The sequence below is a fragment of the Abramis brama genome (assembly GCF_963993115.1).
Source record: "Abramis brama genome assembly, chromosome: 18".
Classification (NCBI taxonomy): Eukaryota; Metazoa; Chordata; class Actinopteri; order Cypriniformes; family Leuciscidae; genus Abramis; species Abramis brama.
This window is the reverse complement of record NC_139980.1, coordinates 3,033,105-3,044,847: the sequence shown is the minus strand read 5'-3', so window position 1 is coordinate 3,044,847 and position 11,743 is coordinate 3,033,105. Positions and strand designations below refer to the sequence as shown.

Below are 11,743 nucleotides of genomic sequence, written 5' to 3'. Positions count from 1 at the left end.
ATAATAATAATACAAATATCTTCAGTTTTAATCAGCTTAATATTAGTTTTTATCTAACCAAATCGCGTATGACCCTCTGAGGCCGCCATACTAAGCGGACACAGGCGGAGGTGGCGGGATACATTCTGCTACATGTGAAGCACGCTAAACTAATCAACAACACAACACGGCACCAGTGAGACCCAATGGACTCCATCAACGCCAAATACATCTCTCAGAAGATCAGCAAGACGCGCTGGCGGCCCGTCTCCGCGGCCTCGCTGCAGCAGCCGGAGCTGTTCGCCACGGGATCCTGGGACAACGAGGCGAGACCCAGCGCTAGATCAGATGAGTTTCGCCACATATCTCTCACACACACTGATGTTTCGGTGTTAATCGGCATTCGTTGTGTGTGTTCAGGATAACAAAGTGTCGATCTGGTCGGTGGGCGATCATGGAGTGTCAAACATGGATGGAGAGTTTGATGAAGAGCCTCAGTTACTGTGTGACTCCCAGCATGACGGAGACGTGCTGGACCTGCAGGTGAGGGTCAACACACACACATACACACACACACATACACACACACACACACACACACACACACACACACACACACACACACACACACACACACACACACACACACATGCTCACTGTATGCACTATGTGTGTAGTGTTCTGCGAGTAGGGGAGATCGGGGGCGCCTGTACCCTTCACTACCTTTTTTCTTTTTTTGTGGAAAATATTAACATTGAGAAAGATTTTAATGCATGTAGTCACTGGAGATAACCTCTGTATCTCAAATTGGAGCTCAAACGCTTGCAAACATTACTGAATTACTGAAATAACTTTATTAAAGAACCGCTATAAAGCTCTGTTACCATGAAATTCATGGCATGAATTATACGTTTATCTCTGTAAAGCTGCTTTGAAACAATCTACATTGTTAAAAGCGCTATATAAATGAAGATGACTTGACTTGACTTGAATTGCCTTTATATTCTACTAGTTCTTTTAGCCACGTAAGTGCATCTCTTTTTATTATCTTGTGTAAATCTAAACTTAAAATGTAGGCCAGATCCTCCAGGGAGTCCTGCACTGGTCTTGTCCCGCACTCGCAGTTCTTAAAGTAAAAGTTCACTCAAAAATGAAATTGTGTCGTCATTTACATGTTGTTCCAACCCTGTATGAGTTCCTTTTTTCTGTTGATCACAAAAAAAAGATATTTGGAAGAATGTCGGTAACCAGACTAACTAACTTCCAGTGGAGCCTATTTGTTTTTTCCTGCACTGGAAAGGCAGTGTTGTCCCACAACTGTCTGGTTACTGGTTTTTTTGTGATCAACAGAAAAAAGAAACTCATACAGGTTTGGAACGACGAATGAGGGAGAGTAAATGATGACAGAATACTTTTTTGGGTGAACTGTCCCTTTAACAGAACACCGTCCCGTTATTCGTCAGCAGCACTAATTTAATTCCCGTACCCGACCAGACCTGACCTAAAGACTGTGACCCCGCGTTAAATCTTCTACATCAGGTTAGCAAAAATTATCCAACCGTCTCCATTGACTTTGCATTGCGAATCCCTCATTAACAGAAAAAACTGAGACAGACTAAATCCAGAAGAACTGCGGGAACGTCTCCGAGACGCTTGAAGAAACCTTCCTGCAAAGCTCCCTGAAAAACTATGTGCAAGTGTACCTGGACAAAAGCCGGTTTAAACGCAAAGGGTCGTTACACCATATATTGATTTGAATTAGTTAATAGAAGTTAAATCATAAATAAATTCAATTTGTGTTTTTATTTTTGAAAGCATTCTCACTTTACAGCATTTTAACACAAGTGCCAGTGCTTTTCCCAGTACTGTAGCTTTGCAGGAAGGTTTCTTCAAGCGTCTCGGAGACGTTCCCGCAGTTCTTCTGGATTTAGTCTGTCTCAGTTTCTTCTGTTTCTTCATGTAATCACAGACGGACTCGATGATGGTGAGATCAGATCAGACCGGCTGTTGTCAGACTCCTTGTGCATACACAAATCTCACTGAATTATTACAATTAATGGCAAAAAGAATGTTTGGAAATGTAAACTGATATTTCCTACTGACACACTACAGCAAAACTGACCTAAACCATTTTTTTTGGGGGGGGGGTATTAACATGCTTAAGACTTTTGCACAGTACTGTATGTAAAACAAGTCGATAAGCAGTTAAATGTCAGTTCACACACAAAGAAAAGTTTAAGATTTTGCATAAAATGTTTAATTTACTTAAAATGTTAAATTTAATTTACAGACTGAAAAACCTTTTGTGCGTGAGAGAACCTGCACTAAACTTTAGACCAATATCGTGATATTTTACATTATAGGATTGTCTAGCAATATATCGATTATCGCAGAGTTGCTGAAACGTGATGTTATCGGTATCGTGAGCCGTGTATCGTATCGCGAGGTTCACTGCGATTAAATCCGGTGTGTGATGCAGTGAGAAAAGAGAATGAAATCTTTAATTTGTGGACTAGTTTGAGATGAATTAAACCGTCATTTGCATAATCTGTGCAGTTTCTAGATCAAGACAGGCTCGTCTCTGCATCATCAAGTGGGGCTGTGACGATTTTCAGGCTTCAGTCTGACTGTCAGGTATTTGCTATATTTGTTTGTTTGGAATGATATTTGCATCATCTGACCAGTGTGAAAGCAGTGTGTGGTGATGTCCAGGCTCTGTCGTCGGCTCATGTGTGGGAGAGAGCTCATCAGTACTCCTGTGATGACGCGCCCTGCACCTCAGTCGTGTGCAGAAGCCCTGAAATAGTGTCCGTGGGTGAAGACGGGCGAGTTATTCTTTACAAGGCGGATCAGACCGAAGTCGTGCGTGTGATTGGTGAGTGTTTTGTGGCTTTCTTTGTAGCACAGACAATCGAGGTGCACAGAACTGAGAATCTCCCACGATTCTGAACAGACAACTAAACAAAATAACATGGAATTTACTAGAGGTTCTGGCAAAATGTTAATTGCTGCACTGCAGTGTACACTACCGTTCTAAAGTTTTGGGTCAGTAAGATTTTTTAAATGTTTTTAAAAGAAGTCTCTTCTGCTCACCAAGGCTGCATTTATTTGATAAAAAAAAAAGAAAAAAAACAGTAATATTGTGAAATATTATGACAATTTAAAATGACTGTTTTCTATGTGAATATACAGTAAAGTGTAATTTATTCCTGTGATCAAAGCTGAATTTTCAGCATCATTACTCCAGTCTTCAGTGTCACATGATCCTTCAGAAATCACTCTAATATGATGAGTTGATGCTCAAGAAACATTCATTATTATTATCAGTGTTGAAAACAGTTGTGTACAATTTTTTTTCTAAATTCTTTGATGAATAGAAAGTTCAAAAGAACAGCATTTATTTAAAATAGAATATTTTCTAACATTATAAATGTCTTTACTGTAACTTTTGATCAGTTTAACTCATCCTTGATGAATAAAAGTATTGATTTATTTGATTTCTTTCCTCCAAAAATAAAAATCTTTCTGACCCCAAACTTTTGAACGGTAGTGTTTAATGTTACAAAAGCTTTAGATTTCAGATAAATGCTGTTCTTTTGAACTTTCTATTCATCATAGCATCATGAAATAATAATGTACACAACTGTTTTCAACACTGATAATAATCATAAATGTTTCTTGAGCATCAAGTAAGTAAGTAAGTAAGTAAGTAAGTAAAATTTATTTATATAGCACCTTTCACAGACAAAAAGTCACAAAGTGCTTTACAAACTGTTAATTAAAAAAAAAAAAGATCAGACATGCAAACAATAGATCTACCAAAACAACACACAAAACACAAAAACACAAGTAACCAATGCTGTCAAATAAAAACAAGCCCAAAAAGATGCGTCTTCAGATGTTTTTTAAAAGAATTGACAGAATCCATAGTTCTCAGTGCTAATGGAAGTGAGTTCCAAAGCCTCTGTGCCACAGTACAAAAGGCACAGTCCCCTTTAGTCTTTAGACGAGTTCTAGGGACAATTAGAAGGTCCATACCAGAAGACCGTAAGAGCCGACCTGGTGAATGTTTGTGTAAAAGATCTTGAATATAGAGAGGTGCCTGGCCGTGCAGGGCTCTATAAGTGATAACTAAAATTTTAAACTGCACTCTGAATTCAACTGGAAGCCAATGAAGGTCCTTGAGAACTGGTCTTATGAGACCACTTACTGGTACCAGTCAAAAGCCTTGCTGCAGCATTTTGTACAACTTGTAGTCGCTGCATAGAAGACTTATTCAAACAAGTGTACAGAACATTACAGTAGTCCAATCTTGACGAGATGAAGGCATGAACAAGCATCTCCATCTCTTTTCTTGAGACCACCGATCTAATCTGAGCAATGTTCCTAAGATGGTAAAAACATGAGCGAACTACCGACTTTATATGACTGTTAAAACATATGGCTCTATCCAGGCAGACACCCATATTTCTCATTTCACTACAATCTGAGGTGGCTGAAAACCCTAAAACCTGCTTAATCTTAGGTATAATATTGTCAGGAGCAAAGATCATCAATTCAGTTTTATCCTTATTAAATTGCAAAAAATTGTTTGCCATCCATTTGTTAATGGAGACTAAAAAGTCCTGTAGAACTGACAGTTTATCTAGACTATCAGGTTTGAACGAAAAAAGTAACAATGTCATCTGCATATAAATGATATTGTTTTAAAACTATTAATGATCTGTCCAAGAGGAAGCATATACAAATTAAACAACAAAGGGCCCAGCACAGAACCTTGTGGCACCCCACAAGACAAAAATGCAGAATCAGACATAAAGGATCCAACAGATACCGAAAAAGTCCTGTCGGACAAATAAGATGAAAACCAGTCCAGAGCCGAACAGAGTGCAGTGATCCACAGTGTCGAACGCTGCGCTGAGATCTAACATAACCAACACGGAACATTCCCCCGCATCTGTGGCTATCAAAATATCATTTGATACCCTAAGTAAGGCAGTTTCAGTAGAATGATTTTTACGAAAACCTGATTGAAATTTGTCATAAATATTATGAGTCTCCAGAATATCATTCAACTCAAATCATCATATTATCATCAAATCATCATATTAGAGTGATTTCTGAAGGATCATGTGACACTGAAGACTGGAGTAATGATGATGAAAATTTAAAGTATTTAAAATGTTTAATTAATCTGAATGAATCATTGTTTCTTCTGTTGAACACAAAAGAAGATATTTTAAAGAATGTTGGTAACCAGACCGTTGGCGATAGCCATTGACTTCCATAGTATTTTTATTTTTTTCCTTTCAGTGTATCATTTAATTACATTTGACCTTCAATGCATATGTGATTTGAATCATGCAGTTAGGACTAATAGCACCGTGTTATTGTCTTTCAACAGAAAATGCAGATAGCAGTACGATTCATGCCGTGACGTTTCTGAGGACGACTGAAGTTCTCACTGTGAACTCCATCGGCCAGCTGAAGATGTGGGACTTCAGACAGCAGAGCGACAGTCCTGCACAAATTCTCTCTCTGTATGAAACATATTCAAATTATTCTTCGAATAAAAACTGCATTCTTTTGAATTTCAGGAAAACACATCCGTTTACATCAAAATCAAAGTAGAAAAAGAAATATTATTTTGCATGAAGAAATCGCTTATTTTTAGGACCAGTGAATCATTTTCATTAATTTCCATGTTTTCATTTGCGCAATGTAAAAAATAAAATAAGCCACTCAATAGCCACACTCACAAATTACTGCATTACATTTTACAATTAATTGTAAGTTAACATTTATACTTTAATACATTTTTAAAAAAAATGTTTTAACTTTTTAAGATAAGAAATTGAGTCAGTCATATCAGTATCAATAAGTGGCCCAATTTATATTCACTCTAGAAGATCTGAAAGTTAGACCATAAGCTGGTCTCTTTTCTGTTATCTTATTCTGTTTTCATGTATTTTGTGTTCGTGCAGCACCGGGGACAGAGTGCCCTTGCACTGTGTGGATAAACACCCTAACCAGCAGCACATAGTGGCCACCGGAGGGCAGGACGGGATGCTGTGTATCTGGGACGTGAGACAGGGCAATACGCCCTTCTCTCTCATCGAGGCCCATTCAGCAGAAAGTCAGTACCCTTCGAATTACACAACTTTTAAAAAAAAAAAATGTGTTTGAGTTCTGTAAACGCACATACTAGAAGTTCGAAAGAATGCTCTTGAACTTAATGTCGACATGAAATGAAAATTCACCCTATTTTCTGAATGCATGTTATATCTTCTTTGTGAACAGTGCACCCATACATGTGTTTTCAATTGTCAACTCTGTTTCTCTGTTAATCATTGCGACAGGATGGAAATAAATAATTAACGTTAGCCAATCACGGAATTGATCATAGCCAATGCTAATACTTAACGATTTTTGTGCTGTTATTTTCCAAAAATGATGTCATGTTCTGGACAATGATGTCATAAAGAGTAGGGGTGTAACAATATATCGTGTCACAATATAATCGCAATACAAAAATGCTGGATGTTTTGGATTTCAGCACTAAGTCCAAGCCTGTTCATTTACACACACAATGTAATATCAAATTTAGCATTTTTTTAGCAACAATCAACAGTACATTTTTTTGTTAACCTTTTACCATATGTCTTGGAGTATCGCAATAATATCGTATTGTGATTTCAGTCTTGTGATATGTATCGAATCGTGACATGAGGGTATCGTTACACCCCTTATAAAGAGATAGAGATATAAAATAATATTAAACCGATATTACACAAAATTTTACTGTAGGAATGACCTTATTCATGAATTCAGTTTGGTTTTGGTCAGTTTAAAAATGAAAATTTGCAAGGAATTGGTATCATTAATTAGAACAAAAGAAAATGGACTGTGTCATGTCATCTTGTCCTTCAAATTGAAAGATGTCGTGGAAAATCCCAAAGAATACTTTACTCCTCAGGGTCTGTGTATAATGCGTGTGACACGAATTGCACATGCGCACTGATTTCTTTTTGCACTAATTAGAAAAAACTGAATAAATGGAAAAGACAGAAACGCATGCGAGCTAAAACAGCAATGAATGGCTCTGTGGATGAGAGATTGTGCGAAGAGGTCTGAAAGAATCCGCATTTACTCTACCCTAAAGATTATAAAGATGCGTGGTGAGCGATTGCCCAGGCACTGCTAGTGCAAGTGGTTGTAATGCGCATGTGTCGTCTGCTTGTGTGTATACTTTGTAGAAGTGTGTAAAAGTATACTTTGGGCTTAAATGTCAGAAACCTGATAACACTGGCAGTGATTCTGATCTGTTTTCTACAGTGTGGGAAGTACATTTCCATCCATCAAACCCCAATCACTTGTTTACATGCTCAGAGGATGGGTCTCTGCTACACTGGGAGACGACTTCGGGATCAGACATGAGCACGCTCCTACAGAGTAAGCCAACACTCCTTCACATCTATTATAATAATGATAATTCTATCTATATATCTGTCTGTCTATCTCTCTGTCTAATATTTAGCTTAAATATTTGGTAACACTTTACAATAAGGTTTATTAGTTAACATTAGGTAACTACCTTAGTTAACATGAACTAAGAATGAACAACACTTCTACAGCATTAAATTAATCTTATAATTTCAATTTAATTTACTAATTATATTATTAAAACAAAGACTGTATTTGTTAACATTAGTTAATGCACCATGAACTAACATGAACAGCTGTTTTTTTATTAACTAAAATGAACAAAGATAAATAAATACTGTAACAAATGTATTGCTCACTGTTAATTCATGTTAGGTAATACATCAACCAATGGACCTTATTGTAAAGTATTACCAAATATTTTAATAAATTGGATTCCTATCTGATTTAGAACGCATGTTGCATTTACCCTTCGCCACATAAATGTATCTCTAAACTAAAGTGTTGCGATTGGTCTACCGCTTAGAGCGTGTGTTGGAAATGTAATGCTCCTGAAGATGAGTATCAGCTCCAGAGGCTTCCTGAAGTGCTGTGAACACTACTGTAACTACGCTAACTATGGCGTCAGTTTTGCCATATCAGTTAAGAGTCCAATAATAACAGTCAAGAAGAACAATCTGATCAGCCCGAACCACCTTCACAAGCACGACTTGTGCTGGACGTTTCACAGTGGGAATTCTTTAATTTATACATCTTGCATTTCAGATGTGATGTTATAACTGTGTCACTTATAACATCTGACCTGCATCAAATTGCATGTTTCAGAAAACAGTCATTAGAGAAATGGTGAGAGCAAAACAAAAGGCTGTGGCTGTATACTGCTGAGTAGGGTTGGGTATTGCTTGGGCTTTTTACGATACTGGTGCCAAATCGACACTTTTAAAATGGTACTGGTGCCTGAACCGATACTTAAAAAAGTGCCACAATACGATGATGGATGAGACTAAAGAATGCCTTTTTTATTGAATTTTTTTCATTTAAATTTAACAATATATTAAAAGTTTAAAGTATACTTAAATATATAAATATAAGTAAATACAAAACAACAAATTTGCATAAATTCACAATAAAACCTAAGCCAACTACAATAATTTAACTCCAAATAACAGTTACAGTACTAAAGACGCATTAGTAGAGGAATACAAGTAACCGTGATATTAACATTTTTGTGTATTGAATGTGTATTGTGTATTCTTCAACAGCAACAAAAAAAGTTTGCCATGTCCAAGGAAAGCGAAATCTTTGTCGTATCATCCTTTTAACATTTAAGGGTATTTCCCCTGAATGGCGTCATCGCTGGTGAATGCATTAAATACCTATCGGACATATATCATCGTATTGGACATTGTGACAATTTTTGGAAAATGCATATGGAATATTATGACGTGTTCGTTTCCAGGAGAAAACTCAAGACTGCAGTGGAGACGTTTCAAGGACTTCAGAAACAGTGTGCACTGATATAGAGAATAACTCCCGCTGGAGGGACTTTGTGCTTTGTAACTTCACAGGCCTTTTTCATGCTCAAACAGCAACATTACACACATTTAAAAAAGCATAATAGGACCCATTTAAACCAAAACCAGTGATTTAAAGCCCTCTTTATCCTTTTCATTTGCCTCCTTTTATTAAAAGTGTTTTCCACAAGTCCTCCACTAAAGTGTGGCACATTTTCTATGTTATCTCCATGCATGAAAATCTGAAATGTAGATCATCTTTAAAGTTAATTTGACTGCTCAAATGTAGAGTTAAAAAAACGCTTGTTGAAAAAAGTTATTAAAAAATGTTATCCACATATTGCCAATCTAGAAAATCAAAGTAATATAAAGTTTGTCTATATTTTTATGAATATTAGCTATATCCAGCTTGGATGATGCACTCGACACTATCAATGGCACAATAAAGAAAACCGCTGAAGAGATAATTGGCTTTAGAAGACATAAAAACGCTCCTTGGATCACAGCTGAAGTCCTCTCGCTGGGTGATGAACGCCGAGATGTGGGCAAAAAGAACAACAACAGCATTTTGTCTCCAGATCTCTTCAACATCTATCTGGAGCACATTAAGCGAGAGGCACTTAATTGGTCTGGAGAGCCACGGAGCATGTGTAAACAGCAGAACAATTAACAACTTACCATTTGCCGATGATATTGGTCTCTGATATTGGACATGCTCAGGTCAGAGTCGTCAATGTCAGCTCAAAGTATGGGCAAGAGGTAAGTGACTAAAACGGAGTGGATGCTGCTAAGTACAAAATCTGAGAGAACAGTGAAAAATAGAAAAAAGGAAGGACTGTTGCTCCGAGGGAAGGAACTTGAGCATGTGGAAAGATTCAAGTATCTTGGAACGACTCTGACTGCAAACTGTGACTGCTCTACAGACATCAGAACAAGAACAGCCAAGGCCTTGAAAGTGATGAGCGATCTGGACTATATCTGAAAAAAAAAAAAAAAAAAAAATGAGACTGTACATATCCCTCATACTCCCGATTGCCTTGTACAGTTCCGAAGCATGGACACTTGCTGAAGTGCTGAAGGGAAACAACTACTTGTATTCGAGATGGCAGCATTTAGAAGACTACTTGGCGTTCGCATCAGACGAGATGAGAAACGATGACATCAGAAAGGCCCTCAATCAGATAAAAACGATTGTGCAAAAAGTACATGAAAGACAACACCAGTGGCTTGGTCATGTACTTCGTATGGATAAAAACAGGATTGCCAACATCGCATTGCACGGAAGGCACCACAAAAAGAGGACGTCCAAGAACAATGTGGATGTCATCAGTGCTGGCGAGATACGACGTTGCACAACAAGTTCCAATGAGAATTGCGCAAGATAGAGACAGATGACGTTTAGCCTCGACTCATCCGAGAGCCTGTGTTGAAGTGTAATAAACTGCAAGATTAATAATAATTAGCTGGTTATTTAAAGGGATAGTTCACTTTGAAATTAAATTTTGATATGTTTTAGCTTACCTCAAGGGCATCCAAGATGTAGGTGTCTTTTTTTCCGCAGTAGTTTCAATTTTGATATTTTAGGTCAAACCGTTCTTGTCTGTCAGTCATATAATGCAGGTCTGTGGTCACCACCTCAAAGAGCATGCACAGAGAAGTCCAGATTAAAGCAATTCCCCATCGTCCAAATTAAACAATTCCCCATTGTAAGTACACATTGATGGCCTAAGACACGAAACGAGTGGTTTGTATGAGAAAACGAACAGTATTTATATCGTTTTTACCTTTTGTACACAGCCACGTCCAAGTGATCTGAGGGCGCGGGCGCTTCCTAGTGTGTACTTACGATGGGGAATTGTTTAATTTGGACGATGGGGAATTGCTTTAATTTGGACTCTGTGCATGCTCTTTGAGGTGGTGACCATAGATTATATGATTACATAGATTATATGCATTATATGACTGACAGACAAGAACGGTTTGACCTAAAAATATCAAAATTGAAACTACTGCGGAAAAAAAGACACCTACATCTTGGATGCCCTTGAGGTAAGCTAAAACATACCAAAATTTAATTTCAAAGTGAACTATCCCTTTAAAGTGATTAGAAATTAATTCAATATTCAGGGACTTGACCTGATAGGTAGTGTAGAACCTACTGTACTCGTTTTGTTTATTGTATTTTTTATCTTCATATAATTTTCTGTTTCCTGGTTTGTTTCAGGGGGCTGGAACAGCAGGGTCATCTCGCATAGTGCCGTTCCACAAGCAGGGGAGAATGACTCAGTGGTCAGCGCCTGGCTTGCTGGGGACTCCAGCAAAAATAGACTGGAGGCGACTCATATGCTGCCCAGCCAGACACTGTCTGTCAACAGTCTTGATGTGCTTGAGCAGTGTTTAGTATGTGGGACTGATGGGGAGGCTGTGTACATCCACAGACAAGTTCCTGTTTGATCACTCGCCTAAAATGAGAATGTTTGGAATATTTTTAGATATTACATTTCTTTGTTCAATTGATTAAAACTAAACAAGAATTAAGTCATTAAAATTGCATTGTGTACAGTCTCTGTTTCATAAAAGTTATGTTGAATTACTCTTAAGTTTTGGATACAATGATAGGGACATAATAAATGTTTACCATATTTCTTGCAAAGTTACTTAATCTAGAAGTAGTTTATTAAAAGCCAATTTTTTACTTTGATGTTGAAATTATTGCATTAGCTTTGCAGAGCTACGATAGTAAGTGTTATCGTATGGCGTGTGCACCTTTTCGAAAATGTAATAATGCATTGCATTTATGCAGACCA

The 11,743-nt window shown here is 37.5% G+C and overlaps 1 protein-coding gene across 1 annotated transcript; it reads left to right on the top strand.

Annotated features, from left to right (window-relative positions):
- Positions 1-69: 69 nt before the first annotated feature.
- nup43 (nucleoporin 43) lies at positions 70-11,501 on the top strand. The gene is made up of 8 exons (XM_084090562.1): positions 70-305; positions 400-522; positions 2,536-2,613; positions 2,692-2,854; positions 5,384-5,519; positions 5,964-6,115; positions 7,315-7,431; positions 11,161-11,501. The coding sequence occupies exons 1-8, from the start codon at positions 186-188 to the stop codon at positions 11,388-11,390; spliced, it is 1,119 nt and encodes a 372-aa protein (XP_083946688.1). The 5' UTR covers positions 70-185; the 3' UTR covers positions 11,391-11,501.
- The last annotated feature ends 242 nt before the right edge of the window (positions 11,502-11,743 follow it).